Source organism: Nerophis lumbriciformis, linkage group LG13, assembly GCF_033978685.3.
Source record: "Nerophis lumbriciformis linkage group LG13, RoL_Nlum_v2.1, whole genome shotgun sequence".
In the NCBI taxonomy this organism is placed as follows: domain Eukaryota; kingdom Metazoa; phylum Chordata; class Actinopteri; order Syngnathiformes; family Syngnathidae; genus Nerophis; species Nerophis lumbriciformis.
Window position 1 is genome coordinate 2518883 of NC_084560.2, and position 18190 is coordinate 2537072.

Here is an 18190-nt window from a genome sequence, read left to right on the forward strand (position 1 = left end):
ATAGTTTGAATAGGTTGAATTATGTGGAAATGGTGGAAGTTTGAAAAAACTCCAAAACATTTTGAATGGGGAAAAATGTCCGGGAAAACCTTAGAATTCTGGGAAATCTGGGAATTTTTCCAGTTCAAAAAACAAATTCCCTTTTTGCCCTAATTAAGAGGAATGTTTTGATGGTAGAACAGTTGAAATGCGTTGAAAAATGTGTAAGGAGTAGTCGCCAGAAAAAAGGGTGAAAAGTGAGCTTTGGAAAATCCGAAATTTTGGAAAATCCTGGAATTTTTTTTAACTTGGAAAAAAGGCAGTTTGAATCTCCAAGACGGGGGAATGTGTTGAAGGTGGAATGGTTTGAATAGGTTGAAAAATGTGGAGATGGTGGAAGTTTGAAAAATGGCCAATTCATTTTGAATGGGAAAAATGTCCCGGAAAACCTTAGAATTCTGGGAAATCTGGGATTTTTTCCAGTTCAAAAAACAAATTCGTTGTTTGCCCTAATTAAGAGGAATGTTTTGACGGTAGAACAGTTGAAATGCGTTGAAAAATGTGTAAGGAGTAGTCGCCAGAAAAAAGGGTGAAATTTGGAAAATCCTGAAATTTTTTGGAACTTGGAAAAACGGCGGTTTGAATATCCGGGATGGTGGAATATGTTGAAGGTGGAATAGGTTGAAATATGTGGAAATGGTGGAAGTTTGAAAAAACGCCAATTCATTTTGAATGGGGAAAAATGTCCCAGAAAACCTTAGAATTCTGGGAAATCTGGGAATTTTTCCAGTTCAAAAAATAAATTCGTTTTTGCCCTAATTAAGAGGAATGTTTTGATGGTAGAACAGTTGAAATGCGTTGAAAAATGTGTAAGGAGTAGTTGCCAGAAAAAAGGGTGAAAAGTGAGCTTTGGAAAATCTGAAATTTTGGAAAATCCTGGAATTTTTTTTAACTTGGAAAAAAGGCAGTTTGAATCTCCAAGACGGTGGAATGTGTTGAAGGTGGAATGGTTTGAATAGGTTGAAAAATGTTGAAATGGTGGAAGTTTGAAAAATGGCCAGTTCATTTTGAATGGGAAAAATGTCTGGGAAAACCTTAGAATTCTGGGAAATCTGGGATTTTTCCAGTTCAAAAAACAAATTCGTTGTTTGCCCTAATTAAGAGGAATGTTTTGACGGTAGAACAGTTGAAATGCGTTGAAAAATGTGTAAGGAGTAGTCGCCAGAAAAAAGGGTGAAATTTGGAAAATCCTGAAATTTTTTGGAACTTGGAAAAAGGGCGGTTTGAATATCCGTTCATTTTGAATGGGAAAAATGTCCTGGAAAACTTTCGAATTCTGGGAAATCTGGGAATTTTTCCAGTTCAAAAAACAAATTCTTTTTTTGCCCTAATTAAGAGAAATGTTTTGATGGTAGAACAGTTGAAATGCGTTGAAAAATGTGCAAAGAGTAGTCCCCAGAAAAAGGGTGAAAATAGAGCCTTGGAAAACCAGAAATTTTGAAAATTCCTGGAATTTTTTGGGACTTGGAAAAAAGGCAGTTTGAATTTCTGGGACGGTGGAATGTGTTGAAGGTGGAATGGTTTGAATAGGTTGAAAAATGTGGAGATGGTGGAAGTTTGAAAAATGGCCAATTCATTTAGAATGGGAAAAATGTCCCGCAAAACCTTAGAATTCTGGGAAATCTGGGAATTTTTCCAGTTCAAAAAACAAATTCCCTTTTTGCCCTAATTAAGAGGAATGTTTTGATGGTAGAACAGTTGAAATGCGTTGAAAAATGTGTAAGTAGTAGTCGCCAGAAAAAAGGGTGAAATTTGGAAAATCCTGACATTTTTTGGAACTTGGAAAAAGGGCGGTTTGAATATCCGGGATGGTGGAATATGTTGAAGGTGAAATGGTTTGAATAGGTTGAAACATGTTGAAATGGTGGAAGTTTGAAAAATGGCCAGTTCATTTTGAATGGGAAAAATGTCCCGGAAAACTTTCGAATTCTGGGAAATCTGGGAATTTTTCCAGTTCAAAAAACAAATTCTTTTTTTGCTCTAATTAAGAGGAATGTTTTGATGGTAGAACAGTTGAAATGCGTTGAAAAATGTGCAAAGAGTAGTCCCCAGAAAAAAGGGTGAAAATAGAGCCTTGGAAAAACAGAAATTTTGGTAAATCCTGGAATTTTTTGGAACTTGGAAAAAAGGCAGTTTGAATCTCCAAGACGGGGGAATGTGTTGAAGGTGGAATGGTTTGAATAGGTTGAAAAATGTGGAGATGGTGGAAGTTTGAAAAATAGCCAATTCATTTTGAATGGGAAAAATGTCCCGGAAAACCTTAGAATTCTGGGAAATCTGGGAATTTTCCAGTTAAAAAAACAAATTCCTTTTTTGCCCTAATTAAGAGGAATGTTTTGACGGTAGAACAGTTGAAAAAACAGAAATTTTGAAAATTCCTGGAATTTTTTTGGACTTGGAAAAAAGGCAGTTTGAATTTCTGGGACGGTGAAATATGTTGAAGGTGGAATGGTTTGAATAGGTTGAAACATGTTGAAATGGTGGAAGTTTGAAAAATGGCCAGTTCATTTAGAATGGGAAAAATGTCCCGGAAAACCTTAGAATTCTGGGAAATCTGGGAATTTTTCCAGTTCAAAAAACAAATGTGTTTGTTGCCCTGATTAAGAGGAATGTTTTGATGGTAGAACAGCTGAATTGCGTTGAAAAATGTGTAAGGCGTAGTCGCCAGAAAAAAGGGTGGAATTTGGAAAATCTTGAAATTTTTTGGAACTTGGAAAAAATGCGGTTTGAATATCCGGGATGGTGGAATATGTTGAAGGTGGAATAGGTTGAAATATGTGGAAATGGTGGAAGTTTGAAAAAAACGCCAATTCATTTTGAATGGGGAAAAATGTCCCAGAAAACCTTAGAATTCTAGGAAATCTGGGAATTTTTCCAGTTCAAAAAATAAATTCGTTTTTGCCCTAATTAAGAGGAATGTTTTGATGGTAGAACAGTTGAAATGCGTTGAAAAATGTGTAAGGAGTAGTCACCAGAAAAAAGGGTGAAAAGTGAGCTTTGGAAAACCAGGAATTTTGGAAAATCCTGGAATTTTTTGGAACTTGGAAAAAAAGGCAGTTTTAATGTCCGGGACGGTGGAATGTGTTGAAGGTGGAATGGTTTGAATAGGTTGAAACATGTTGAAATGGTGGAAGTTTGAAAAATGGCCAGTTCATTTTGAATGGGAAAAATGTCCGGGAAAACCTTAGAATTCTGGGAAATCTGGGATTTTTCCAGTTCAAAAAACAAATTCGTTGTTTGCCCTAATTAAGAGGAATGTTTTGATGGTAGAACAGTTGAAATGCGTTGAAAAATGTGTAAGGAGTAGTCGCCAGAAAAAAGGGTGAAAAGTGAGCTTTGGAAAATCCGAAATTTTGGAAAATCCTGGAATTTTTTTTAACTTGGAAAAAAGGCAGTTTGAATCTCCAAGACGGGGGAATGTGTTGAAGGTGGAATGGTTTGAATAGGTTGAAAAATGTGGAGATGGTGGAAGTTTGAAAAATAGCCAATTCATTTTGAATGGGAAAAATGTCTGGGAAAACCTTAGAATTCTGGGAAATCTGGGATTTTTCCAGTTCAAAAAACAAATTCGTTGTTTGCCCTAATTAAGAGGAATGTTTTGACGGTAGAACAGTTGAAATGCGTTGAAAAATGTGTAAGGAGTAGTCGCCAGAAAAAAGGGTGAAATTTGGAAAATCCTGAAATTTTTTGGAACTTGGAAAAAGGGCGGTTTGAATCTCCAAGACGGGGGAATGTGTTGAAGGTGGAATGGTTTGAATAGGTTGAAAAATGTGGAGATGGTGGAAGTTTGAAAAATGGCCAATTCATTTTGAATGGGAAAAATGTCCCGGAAAACCTTAGAATTCTGGGAAATCTGGGATTTTTCCAGTTCAAAAAACAAATTCGTTGTTTGCCCTAATTAAGAGGAATGTTTTGACGGTAGAACAGTTGAAATGCGTTGAAAAATGTGTAAGGAGTAGTCGCCAGAAAAAAGGGTGAAATTTGGAAAATCCTGAAATTTTTTGGAACTTGGAAAAAGGGCGGTTTGAATCTCCAAGACGGGGGAATATGTTGAAGGTGGAATAGTTTGAATAGGTTGAATTATGTGGAAATGGTGGAAGTTTGAAAAAACTCCAAAACATTTTGAATGGGGAAAAATGTCCGGGAAAACCTTAGAATTCTGGGAAATCTGGGAATTTTTCCAGTTCAAAAAACAAATTCCCTTTTTGCCCTAATTAAGAGGAATGTTTTGATGGTAGAACAGTTGAAATGCGTTGAAAAATGTGTAAGGAGTAGTCGCCAGAAAAAAGGGTGAAAAGTGAGCTTTGGAAAATCCGAAATTTTGGAAAATCCTGGAATTTTTTTTAACTTGGAAAAAAGGCAGTTTGAATCTCCAAGACGGGGGAATGTGTTGAAGGTGGAATGGTTTGAATAGGTTGAAAAATGTGGAGATGGTGGAAGTTTGAAAAATGGCCAATTCATTTTGAATGGGAAAAATGTCCCGGAAAACCTTAGAATTCTGGGAAATCTGGGATTTTTTCCAGTTCAAAAAACAAATTCGTTGTTTGCCCTAATTAAGAGGAATGTTTTGACGGTAGAACAGTTGAAATGCGTTGAAAAATGTGTAAGGAGTAGTCGCCAGAAAAAAGGGTGAAATTTGGAAAATCCTGAAATTTTTTGGAACTTGGAAAAACGGCGGTTTGAATATCCGGGATGGTGGAATATGTTGAAGGTGGAATAGGTTGAAATATGTGGAAATGGTGGAAGTTTGAAAAAACGCCAATTCATTTTGAATGGGGAAAAATGTCCCAGAAAACCTTAGAATTCTGGGAAATCTGGGAATTTTTCCAGTTCAAAAAATAAATTCGTTTTTGCCCTAATTAAGAGGAATGTTTTGATGGTAGAACAGTTGAAATGCGTTGAAAAATGTGTAAGGAGTAGTTGCCAGAAAAAAGGGTGAAAAGTGAGCTTTGGAAAATCTGAAATTTTGGAAAATCCTGGAATTTTTTTTAACTTGGAAAAAAGGCAGTTTGAATCTCCAAGACGGTGGAATGTGTTGAAGGTGGAATGGTTTGAATAGGTTGAAAAATGTTGAAATGGTGGAAGTTTGAAAAATGGCCAGTTCATTTTGAATGGGAAAAATGTCTGGGAAAACCTTAGAATTCTGGGAAATCTGGGATTTTTCCAGTTCAAAAAACAAATTCGTTGTTTGCCCTAATTAAGAGGAATGTTTTGACGGTAGAACAGTTGAAATGCGTTGAAAAATGTGTAAGGAGTAGTCGCCAGAAAAAAGGGTGAAATTTGGAAAATCCTGAAATTTTTTGGAACTTGGAAAAAGGGCGGTTTGAATATCCGTTCATTTTGAATGGGAAAAATGTCCTGGAAAACTTTCGAATTCTGGGAAATCTGGGAATTTTTCCAGTTCAAAAAACAAATTCTTTTTTTGCCCTAATTAAGAGAAATGTTTTGATGGTAGAACAGTTGAAATGCGTTGAAAAATGTGCAAAGAGTAGTCCCCAGAAAAAGGGTGAAAATAGAGCCTTGGAAAACCAGAAATTTTGAAAATTCCTGGAATTTTTTGGGACTTGGAAAAAAGGCAGTTTGAATTTCTGGGACGGTGGAATGTGTTGAAGGTGGAATGGTTTGAATAGGTTGAAAAATGTGGAGATGGTGGAAGTTTGAAAAATGGCCAATTCATTTAGAATGGGAAAAATGTCCCGCAAAACCTTAGAATTCTGGGAAATCTGGGAATTTTTCCAGTTCAAAAAACAAATTCCCTTTTTGCCCTAATTAAGAGGAATGTTTTGATGGTAGAACAGTTGAAATGCGTTGAAAAATGTGTAAGTAGTAGTCGCCAGAAAAAAGGGTGAAATTTGGAAAATCCTGACATTTTTTGGAACTTGGAAAAAGGGCGGTTTGAATATCCGGGATGGTGGAATATGTTGAAGGTGAAATGGTTTGAATAGGTTGAAACATGTTGAAATGGTGGAAGTTTGAAAAATGGCCAGTTCATTTTGAATGGGAAAAATGTCCCGGAAAACTTTCGAATTCTGGGAAATCTGGGAATTTTTCCAGTTCAAAAAACAAATTCTTTTTTTGCTCTAATTAAGAGGAATGTTTTGATGGTAGAACAGTTGAAATGCGTTGAAAAATGTGCAAAGAGTAGTCCCCAGAAAAAAGGGTGAAAATAGAGCCTTGGAAAAACAGAAATTTTGGTAAATCCTGGAATTTTTTGGAACTTGGAAAAAAGGCAGTTTGAATCTCCAAGACGGGGGAATGTGTTGAAGGTGGAATGGTTTGAATAGGTTGAAAAATGTGGAGATGGTGGAAGTTTGAAAAATAGCCAATTCATTTTGAATGGGAAAAATGTCCCGGAAAACCTTAGAATTCTGGGAAATCTGGGAATTTTCCAGTTAAAAAAACAAATTCCTTTTTTGCCCTAATTAAGAGGAATGTTTTGACGGTAGAACAGTTGAAAAAACAGAAATTTTGAAAATTCCTGGAATTTTTTTGGACTTGGAAAAAAGGCAGTTTGAATTTCTGGGACGGTGAAATATGTTGAAGGTGGAATGGTTTGAATAGGTTGAAACATGTTGAAATGGTGGAAGTTTGAAAAATGGCCAGTTCATTTAGAATGGGAAAAATGTCCCGGAAAACCTTAGAATTCTGGGAAATCTGGGAATTTTTCCAGTTCAAAAAACAAATGTGTTTGTTGCCCTGATTAAGAGGAATGTTTTGATGGTAGAACAGCTGAATTGCGTTGAAAAATGTGTAAGGCGTAGTCGCCAGAAAAAAGGGTGGAATTTGGAAAATCTTGAAATTTTTTGGAACTTGGAAAAAATGCGGTTTGAATATCCGGGATGGTGGAATATGTTGAAGGTGGAATAGGTTGAAATATGTGGAAATGGTGGAAGTTTGAAAAAAACGCCAATTCATTTTGAATGGGGAAAAATGTCCCAGAAAACCTTAGAATTCTAGGAAATCTGGGAATTTTTCCAGTTCAAAAAATAAATTCGTTTTTGCCCTAATTAAGAGGAATGTTTTGATGGTAGAACAGTTGAAATGCGTTGAAAAATGTGTAAGGAGTAGTCACCAGAAAAAAGGGTGAAAAGTGAGCTTTGGAAAACCAGGAATTTTGGAAAATCCTGGAATTTTTTGGAACTTGGAAAAAAAGGCAGTTTTAATGTCCGGGACGGTGGAATGTGTTGAAGGTGGAATGGTTTGAATAGGTTGAAACATGTTGAAATGGTGGAAGTTTGAAAAATGGCCAGTTCATTTTGAATGGGAAAAATGTCCGGGAAAACCTTAGAATTCTGGGAAATCTGGGATTTTTCCAGTTCAAAAAACAAATTCGTTGTTTGCCCTAATTAAGAGGAATGTTTTGATGGTAGAACAGTTGAAATGCGTTGAAAAATGTGTAAGGAGTAGTCGCCAGAAAAAAGGGTGAAAAGTGAGCTTTGGAAAATCCGAAATTTTGGAAAATCCTGGAATTTTTTTTAACTTGGAAAAAAGGCAGTTTGAATCTCCAAGACGGGGGAATGTGTTGAAGGTGGAATGGTTTGAATAGGTTGAAAAATGTGGAGATGGTGGAAGTTTGAAAAATAGCCAATTCATTTTGAATGGGAAAAATGTCTGGGAAAACCTTAGAATTCTGGGAAATCTGGGATTTTTCCAGTTCAAAAAACAAATTCGTTGTTTGCCCTAATTAAGAGGAATGTTTTGACGGTAGAACAGTTGAAATGCGTTGAAAAATGTGTAAGGAGTAGTCGCCAGAAAAAAGGGTGAAATTTGGAAAATCCTGAAATTTTTTGGAACTTGGAAAAAGGGCGGTTTGAATCTCCAAGACGGGGGAATGTGTTGAAGGTGGAATGGTTTGAATAGGTTGAAAAATGTGGAGATGGTGGAAGTTTGAAAAATGGCCAATTCATTTTGAATGGGAAAAATGTCCCGGAAAACCTTAGAATTCTGGGAAATCTGGGATTTTTCCAGTTCAAAAAACAAATTCGTTGTTTGCCCTAATTAAGAGGAATGTTTTGACGGTAGAACAGTTGAAATGCGTTGAAAAATGTGTAAGGAGTAGTCGCCAGAAAAAAGGGTGAAATTTGGAAAATCCTGAAATTTTTTGGAACTTGGAAAAAGGGCGGTTTGAATCTCCAAGACGGGGGAATATGTTGAAGGTGGAATAGTTTGAATAGGTTGAATTATGTGGAAATGGTGGAAGTTTGAAAAAACTCCAAAACATTTTGAATGGGGAAAAATGTCCGGGAAAACCTTAGAATTCTGGGAAATCTGGGAATTTTTCCAGTTCAAAAAACAAATTCCCTTTTTGCCCTAATTAAGAGGAATGTTTTGATGGTAGAACAGTTGAAATGCGTTGAAAAATGTGTAAGGAGTAGTCGCCAGAAAAAAGGGTGAAAAGTGAGCTTTGGAAAATCCGAAATTTTGGAAAATCCTGGAATTTTTTTTAACTTGGAAAAAAGGCAGTTTGAATCTCCAAGACGGGGGAATGTGTTGAAGGTGGAATGGTTTGAATAGGTTGAAAAATGTGGAGATGGTGGAAGTTTGAAAAATGGCCAATTCATTTTGAATGGGAAAAATGTCCCGGAAAACCTTAGAATTCTGGGAAATCTGGGATTTTTTCCAGTTCAAAAAACAAATTCGTTGTTTGCCCTAATTAAGAGGAATGTTTTGACGGTAGAACAGTTGAAATGCGTTGAAAAATGTGTAAGGAGTAGTCGCCAGAAAAAAGGGTGAAATTTGGAAAATCCTGAAATTTTTTGGAACTTGGAAAAACGGCGGTTTGAATATCCGGGATGGTGGAATATGTTGAAGGTGGAATAGGTTGAAATATGTGGAAATGGTGGAAGTTTGAAAAAACGCCAATTCATTTTGAATGGGGAAAAATGTCCCAGAAAACCTTAGAATTCTGGGAAATCTGGGAATTTTTCCAGTTCAAAAAATAAATTCGTTTTTGCCCTAATTAAGAGGAATGTTTTGATGGTAGAACAGTTGAAATGCGTTGAAAAATGTGTAAGGAGTAGTTGCCAGAAAAAAGGGTGAAAAGTGAGCTTTGGAAAATCTGAAATTTTGGAAAATCCTGGAATTTTTTTTAACTTGGAAAAAAGGCAGTTTGAATCTCCAAGACGGTGGAATGTGTTGAAGGTGGAATGGTTTGAATAGGTTGAAAAATGTTGAAATGGTGGAAGTTTGAAAAATGGCCAGTTCATTTTGAATGGGAAAAATGTCTGGGAAAACCTTAGAATTCTGGGAAATCTGGGATTTTTCCAGTTCAAAAAACAAATTCGTTGTTTGCCCTAATTAAGAGGAATGTTTTGACGGTAGAACAGTTGAAATGCGTTGAAAAATGTGTAAGGAGTAGTCGCCAGAAAAAAGGGTGAAATTTGGAAAATCCTGAAATTTTTTGGAACTTGGAAAAAGGGCGGTTTGAATATCCGTTCATTTTGAATGGGAAAAATGTCCTGGAAAACTTTCGAATTCTGGGAAATCTGGGAATTTTTCCAGTTCAAAAAACAAATTCTTTTTTTGCCCTAATTAAGAGAAATGTTTTGATGGTAGAACAGTTGAAATGCGTTGAAAAATGTGCAAAGAGTAGTCCCCAGAAAAAGGGTGAAAATAGAGCCTTGGAAAACCAGAAATTTTGAAAATTCCTGGAATTTTTTGGGACTTGGAAAAAAGGCAGTTTGAATTTCTGGGACGGTGGAATGTGTTGAAGGTGGAATGGTTTGAATAGGTTGAAAAATGTGGAGATGGTGGAAGTTTGAAAAATGGCCAATTCATTTAGAATGGGAAAAATGTCCCGCAAAACCTTAGAATTCTGGGAAATCTGGGAATTTTTCCAGTTCAAAAAACAAATTCCCTTTTTGCCCTAATTAAGAGGAATGTTTTGATGGTAGAACAGTTGAAATGCGTTGAAAAATGTGTAAGTAGTAGTCGCCAGAAAAAAGGGTGAAATTTGGAAAATCCTGACATTTTTTGGAACTTGGAAAAAGGGCGGTTTGAATATCCGGGATGGTGGAATATGTTGAAGGTGAAATGGTTTGAATAGGTTGAAACATGTTGAAATGGTGGAAGTTTGAAAAATGGCCAGTTCATTTTGAATGGGAAAAATGTCCCGGAAAACTTTCGAATTCTGGGAAATCTGGGAATTTTTCCAGTTCAAAAAACAAATTCTTTTTTTGCTCTAATTAAGAGGAATGTTTTGATGGTAGAACAGTTGAAATGCGTTGAAAAATGTGCAAAGAGTAGTCCCCAGAAAAAAGGGTGAAAATAGAGCCTTGGAAAAACAGAAATTTTGGTAAATCCTGGAATTTTTTGGAACTTGGAAAAAAGGCAGTTTGAATCTCCAAGACGGGGGAATGTGTTGAAGGTGGAATGGTTTGAATAGGTTGAAAAATGTGGAGATGGTGGAAGTTTGAAAAATAGCCAATTCATTTTGAATGGGAAAAATGTCCCGGAAAACCTTAGAATTCTGGGAAATCTGGGAATTTTCCAGTTAAAAAAACAAATTCCTTTTTTGCCCTAATTAAGAGGAATGTTTTGACGGTAGAACAGTTGAAAAAACAGAAATTTTGAAAATTCCTGGAATTTTTTTGGACTTGGAAAAAAGGCAGTTTGAATTTCTGGGACGGTGAAATATGTTGAAGGTGGAATGGTTTGAATAGGTTGAAACATGTTGAAATGGTGGAAGTTTGAAAAATGGCCAGTTCATTTAGAATGGGAAAAATGTCCCGGAAAACCTTAGAATTCTGGGAAATCTGGGAATTTTTCCAGTTCAAAAAACAAATGTGTTTGTTGCCCTGATTAAGAGGAATGTTTTGATGGTAGAACAGCTGAATTGCGTTGAAAAATGTGTAAGGCGTAGTCGCCAGAAAAAAGGGTGGAATTTGGAAAATCTTGAAATTTTTTGGAACTTGGAAAAAATGCGGTTTGAATATCCGGGATGGTGGAATATGTTGAAGGTGGAATAGGTTGAAATATGTGGAAATGGTGGAAGTTTGAAAAAAACGCCAATTCATTTTGAATGGGGAAAAATGTCCCAGAAAACCTTAGAATTCTAGGAAATCTGGGAATTTTTCCAGTTCAAAAAATAAATTCGTTTTTGCCCTAATTAAGAGGAATGTTTTGATGGTAGAACAGTTGAAATGCGTTGAAAAATGTGTAAGGAGTAGTCACCAGAAAAAAGGGTGAAAAGTGAGCTTTGGAAAACCAGGAATTTTGGAAAATCCTGGAATTTTTTGGAACTTGGAAAAAAAGGCAGTTTTAATGTCCGGGACGGTGGAATGTGTTGAAGGTGGAATGGTTTGAATAGGTTGAAACATGTTGAAATGGTGGAAGTTTGAAAAATGGCCAGTTCATTTTGAATGGGAAAAATGTCTGGGAAAACCTTAGAATTCTGGGAAATCTGGGATTTTTCCAGTTCAAAAAACAAATTCGTTGTTTGCCCTAATTAAGAGGAATGTTTTGATGGTAGAACAGTTGAAATGCGTTGAAAAATGTGTAAGGAGTAGTCGCCAGAAAAAAGGGTGAAAAGTGAGCTTTGGAAAATCCGAAATTTTGGAAAATCCTGGAATTTTTTTTAACTTGGAAAAAAGGCAGTTTGAATCTCCAAGACGGGGGAATGTGTTGAAGGTGGAATGGTTTGAATAGGTTGAAAAATGTGGAGATGGTGGAAGTTTGAAAAATAGCCAATTCATTTTGAATGGGAAAAATGTCTGGGAAAACCTTAGAATTCTGGGAAATCTGGGATTTTTCCAGTTCAAAAAACAAATTCGTTGTTTGCCCTAATTAAGAGGAATGTTTTGACGGTAGAACAGTTGAAATGCATTGAAAAATGTGTAAGGAGTAGTCGCCAGAAAAAAGGGTGAAATTTGGAAAATCCTGAAATTTTTTGGAACTTGGAAAAAGGGCGGTTTGAATCTCCAAGACGGGGGAATGTGTTGAAGGTGGAATGGTTTGAATAGGTTGAAAAATGTGGAGATGGTGGAAGTTTGAAAAATGGCCAATTCATTTTGAATGGGAAAAATGTCCCGGAAAACCTTAGAATTCTGGGAAATCTGGGATTTTTCCAGTTCAAAAAACAAATTCGTTGTTTGCCCTAATTAAGAGGAATGTTTTGACGGTAGAACAGTTGAAATGCGTTGAAAAATGTGTAAGGAGTAGTCGCCAGAAAAAAGGGTGAAATTTGGAAAATCCTGAAATTTTTTGGAACTTGGAAAAAGGGCGGTTTGAATCTCCAAGACGGGGGAATATGTTGAAGGTGGAATAGTTTGAATAGGTTGAATTATGTGGAAATGGTGGAAGTTTGAAAAAACTCCAAAACATTTTGAATGGGGAAAAATGTCCGGGAAAACCTTAGAATTCTGGGAAATCTGGGAATTTTTCCAGTTCAAAAAACAAATTCCCTTTTTGCCCTAATTAAGAGGAATGTTTTGATGGTAGAACAGTTGAAATGCGTTGAAAAATGTGTAAGGAGTAGTCGCCAGAAAAAAGGGTGAAAAGTGAGCTTTGGAAAATCCGAAATTTTGGAAAATCCTGGAATTTTTTTTAACTTGGAAAAAAGGCAGTTTGAATCTCCAAGACGGGGGAATGTGTTGAAGGTGGAATGGTTTGAATAGGTTGAAAAATGTGGAGATGGTGGAAGTTTGAAAAATGGCCAATTCATTTTGAATGGGAAAAATGTCCCGGAAAACCTTAGAATTCTGGGAAATCTGGGATTTTTTCCAGTTCAAAAAACAAATTCGTTGTTTGCCCTAATTAAGAGGAATGTTTTGACGGTAGAACAGTTGAAATGCGTTGAAAAATGTGTAAGGAGTAGTCGCCAGAAAAATGGGTGAAATTTGGAAAATCCTGAAATTTTTTGGAACTTGGAAAAACGGCGGTTTGAATATCCGGGATGGTGGAATATGTTGAAGGTGGAATAGGTTGAAATATGTGGAAATGGTGGAAGTTTGAAAAAACGCCAATTCATTTTGAATGGGGAAAAATGTCCCAGAAAACCTTAGAATTCTGGGAAATCTGGGAATTTTTCCAGTTCAAAAAATAAATTCGTTTTTGCCCTAATTAAGAGGAATGTTTTGATGGTAGAACAGTTGAAATGCGTTGAAAAATGTGTAAGGAGTAGTTGCCAGAAAAAAGGGTGAAAAGTGAGCTTTGGAAAATCTGAAATTTTGGAAAATCCTGGAATTTTTTTTAACTTGGAAAAAAGGCAGTTTGAATCTCCAAGACGGTGGAATGTGTTGAAGGTGGAATGGTTTGAATAGGTTGAAAAATGTTGAAATGGTGGAAGTTTGAAAAATGGCCAGTTCATTTTGAATGGGAAAAATGTCTGGGAAAACCTTAGAATTCTGGGAAATCTGGGATTTTTCCAGTTCAAAAAACAAATTCGTTGTTTGCCCTAATTAAGAGGAATGTTTTGACGGTAGAACAGTTGAAATGCGTTGAAAAATGTGTAAGGAGTAGTCGCCAGAAAAAAGGGTGAAATTTGGAAAATCCTGAAATTTTTTGGAACTTGGAAAAAGGGCGGTTTGAATATCCGTTCATTTTGAATGGGAAAAATGTCCTGGAAAACTTTCGAATTCTGGGAAATCTGGGAATTTTTCCAGTTCAAAAAACAAATTCTTTTTTTGCCCTAATTAAGAGAAATGTTTTGATGGTAGAACAGTTGAAATGCGTTGAAAAATGTGCAAAGAGTAGTCCCCAGAAAAAGGGTGAAAATAGAGCCTTGGAAAACCAGAAATTTTGAAAATTCCTGGAATTTTTTGGGACTTGGAAAAAAGGCAGTTTGAATTTCTGGGACGGTGGAATGTGTTGAAGGTGGAATGGTTTGAATAGGTTGAAAAATGTGGAGATGGTGGAAGTTTGAAAAATGGCCAATTCATTTAGAATGGGAAAAATGTCCCGCAAAACCTTAGAATTCTGGGAAATCTGGGAATTTTTCCAGTTCAAAAAACAAATTCCCTTTTTGCCCTAATTAAGAGGAATGTTTTGATGGTAGAACAGTTGAAATGCGTTGAAAAATGTGTAAGTAGTAGTCGCCAGAAAAAAGGGTGAAATTTGGAAAATCCTGACATTTTTTGGAACTTGGAAAAAGGGCGGTTTGAATATCCGGGATGGTGGAATATGTTGAAGGTGAAATGGTTTGAATAGGTTGAAACATGTTGAAATGGTGGAAGTTTGAAAAATGGCCAGTTCATTTTGAATGGGAAAAATGTCCCGGAAAACTTTCGAATTCTGGGAAATCTGGGAATTTTTCCAGTTCAAAAAACAAATTCTTTTTTTGCTCTAATTAAGAGGAATGTTTTGATGGTAGAACAGTTGAAATGCGTTGAAAAATGTGCAAAGAGTAGTCCCCAGAAAAAAGGGTGAAAATAGAGCCTTGGAAAAACAGAAATTTTGGTAAATCCTGGAATTTTTTGGAACTTGGAAAAAAGGCAGTTTGAATCTCCAAGACGGGGGAATGTGTTGAAGGTGGAATGGTTTGAATAGGTTGAAAAATGTGGAGATGGTGGAAGTTTGAAAAATAGCCAATTCATTTTGAATGGGAAAAATGTCCCGGAAAACCTTAGAATTCTGGGAAATCTGGGAATTTTCCAGTTAAAAAAACAAATTCCTTTTTTGCCCTAATTAAGAGGAATGTTTTGACGGTAGAACAGTTGAAAAAACAGAAATTTTGAAAATTCCTGGAATTTTTTTGGACTTGGAAAAAAGGCAGTTTGAATTTCTGGGACGGTGAAATATGTTGAAGGTGGAATGGTTTGAATAGGTTGAAACATGTTGAAATGGTGGAAGTTTGAAAAATGGCCAGTTCATTTAGAATGGGAAAAATGTCCCGGAAAACCTTAGAATTCTGGGAAATCTGGGAATTTTTCCAGTTCAAAAAACAAATTTGTTTGTTGCCCTGATTAAGAGGAATGTTTTGATGGTAGAACAGCTGAATTGCGTTGAAAAATGTGTAAGGCGTAGTCGCCAGAAAAAAGGGTGGAATTTGGAAAATCTTGAAATTTTTTGGAACTTGGAAAAAATGCGGTTTGAATATCCGGGATGGTGGAATATGTTGAAGGTGGAATAGGTTGAAATATGTGGAAATGGTGGAAGTTTGAAAAAAACGCCAATTCATTTTGAATGGGGAAAAATGTCCCAGAAAACCTTAGAATTCTAGGAAATCTGGGAATTTTTCCAGTTCAAAAAATAAATTCGTTTTTGCCCTAATTAAGAGGAATGTTTTGATGGTAGAACAGTTGAAATGCGTTGAAAAATGTGTAAGGAGTAGTCACCAGAAAAAAGGGTGAAAAGTGAGCTTTGGAAAACCAGGAATTTTGGAAAATCCTGGAATTTTTTGGAACTTGGAAAAAAAGGCAGTTTTAATGTCCGGGACGGTGGAATGTGTTGAAGGTGGAATGGTTTGAATAGGTTGAAACATGTTGAAATGGTGGAAGTTTGAAAAATGGCCAGTTCATTTTGAATGGGAAAAATGTCTGGGAAAACCTTAGAATTCTGGGAAATCTGGGATTTTTCCAGTTCAAAAAACAAATTCGTTGTTTGCCCTAATTAAGAGGAATGTTTTGATGGTAGAACAGTTGAAATGCGTTGAAAAATGTGTAAGGAGTAGTCGCCAGAAAAAAGGGTGAAATTTGGAAAATCCTGACATTTTTTGGAACTTGGAAAAAGGGCGGTTTGAATATCCGGGATGGTGAAATATGTTGAAGGTGGAATAGTTTGAATAGGTTGAATTATGTGGAAATGGTGGAAGTTTGAAAAAACTCCAAGACATTTTGAATGGGGAAAAATGTCCGGGAAAACCTTAGAATTCTGGGAAATCTGGGATTTTTTCCAGTTCAAAAAACAAATTCGTTTTTTGCCCAAAATTAATAGGAATGTTTTGATGGTAGAACAGTTGAAATGCGTTGAAAAATGTGCAAAGAGTAGTCCCCAGAAAAAGGGTGAAAATAGAGCCTTGGAAAACCAGAAATTTTGAAAATTCCTGGAATTTTTTGGGACTTGGAAAAAAGGCAGTTTGAATTTCTGGGACGGTGAAATGTGTTGAAGGTGGAATGGTTTGAATAGGTTGAAACATGTTGAAATGGTGGAAGTTTGAAAAATGGCCAGTTCATTTAGAATGGGAAAAATGTCCCGGAAAACCTTAGAATTCTGGAAAATCTGGGAATTTTTCCAGTTCAAAAAACAAATTTGTTTGTTGCCCTAATTAAGAGGAATGTTTTGATGGTAGAACAGTTGAAATGCGTTGAAAAATGTGTAAGGAGTAGTCACCAGAAAAAAGGGTGAAATTTGGAAAATCCTGAAATTTTTTGGAACTTGGAAAAAGGGCGGTTTGAATATCCGGGATGGTGGAATATGTTGAAGGTGGAATAGTTTGAATAGGTTGAATTATGTGGAAATTGTGGAAGTTTGAAAAAACTCCAAAACATTTTGAATGGGGAAAAATGTCCGGGAAAACCTTAGAATTCTGGGAAATCTGGGATTTTTTCCAGTTCAAAAAACAAATTCGTTTTTTGCCCAAAATTAAGAGGAATGTTTTGATGGTAGAACAGTTGAAATGCGTTGAAAAATGTGTAAGGAGTAGTCCCCAGAAAAAGGGTGAAAATAGAGCCTTGGAAAACCAGAAATTTTGAAAATTCCTGGAATTTTTTGGGACTTGGAAAAAAGGCAGTTTGAATTTCTGGGACGGTGGAATGTGTTGAAGGTGGAATGGTTTGAATAGGTTGAAACATGTGGAAGTGGTGGAAGTTTGAAAAATGGCTAATTCATTTTGAATGGGGAAAAATGTCCCGCAAAACCTTAGAATTCTGGGAATTTTTGGAATTTTTTGTCAAGGGAAAGCCCGCGATTCCCGAATTGGCTGAACAGTTTGAAGTTGGAACGCTTTGAATCAGGTGAAAAATGTGGAAGGTAGAGCGCGGCAAAATATGGAGAAGAAGTTGAATAAACAGAATAATTTTGGTGTGTAAAACCATGAGTGTACGCAGTAGACTTGTGTTGCTTTGAGGGACGACGAGGATACACAAAGGACTCCATGTCCCAGAGTTCCTTGCGGCACCGCCGGACGTCTGAAGAGACAACAGCTTCGCCTGCTGCTCGGCATCTTTTCCCCGCGACGAGCCTGAGAAGACACGAAGGGAAGAAGGCAAGAGAGGACGATGGCGGTCGCGGCTGAGGGAGGTTTGTGCGGCGTGAAGGTGATGTGTCGCTTCCGGCCGCTGAACGACGCGGAGCTCGGCCGCGGGGACAAATCCATCCCCAAATTCAGCGGCGACGACACGGTGGTGGTGTCGGTGAGTAACACGCCGGAAGTTGCGGTACCACGCGTTACATTTTGATCTATTGTTTGATTGACGGCTTGGAAAAACCTTGACTGCTGGGAAATGGAATGAAATGAGCTCTGGTTGCTATGGCAACAGCTCGGCGGCGAGGTGTTTGTCGCCACAGCAACAAGGTGCATGCTGGGATTGTTTGTGTTTGTGATTGTTGGGGTGTGGCCCCTGGGGGTGTCCAAAGTGCGGCTCGGGGGCCAAATATAAACAACAAAGGTGGAATAAAAAGAGCGAAGCAGAACATGTTGAAATGTTGACGCTAATAACACAAAGCTGACATGTTTAAACATCTATAAAGTGCAGCCAGGAGCTTGAGTGACATCCATTTTCTACCGCTTGTCCCTTGTGGAAGCCACCCCACCCCCCTCCACATCCCACACCCCGGATTGTAAAAGTCGGGACCCAAGGTGGACCACTCATCTGTGCATCAGTTGGGGATGTCTGACCTGTCTCCACTCAAGATGATCTCCTGCTGGCCCAACTATGGACTAGACTCTCACTATTATGCTAGATCCACTATGGACTGGACTCTCACACTATTATATTAGATCCACTATGGACTGGACTCTCACAATATTATGCTAGATCCACTATGGACTGGACTCTCACACTATTATATTAGATCCACTATAGACTGGACTTTCACACTATTATGTTAGGTCCACTATGGACTGGACTCTCACAATATTATGCTAGATCCACTATGGACTGGACTCTCACACTATTATATTAGATCCACTATAGACTGGACTTTCACACTATTATGTTAGATCCACTATGGACTGGACTCTCACAATATTATGCTAGATCCACTATGGACTGGA

The 18190-nt window shown here is 37.0% G+C and overlaps 1 protein-coding gene across 1 annotated transcript in view; it reads left to right on the top strand.

The window, feature by feature from the left end:
* The first annotated feature begins 17071 nt into the window (after nucleotides 1–17071).
* Nucleotides 17072–18190, top strand: part of LOC133613895 (kinesin heavy chain-like) — an 84628-nt gene continuing 83509 nt past the window's right edge. Inside the window, exon 1 of the mRNA XM_061971788.2 lies at nucleotides 17072–17327. Coding sequence (XP_061827772.1) covers nucleotides 17193–17327 — 135 coding nt within the window. The 5' untranslated portion in view covers nucleotides 17072–17192. The remainder of the gene's footprint in view (nucleotides 17328–18190) is intronic.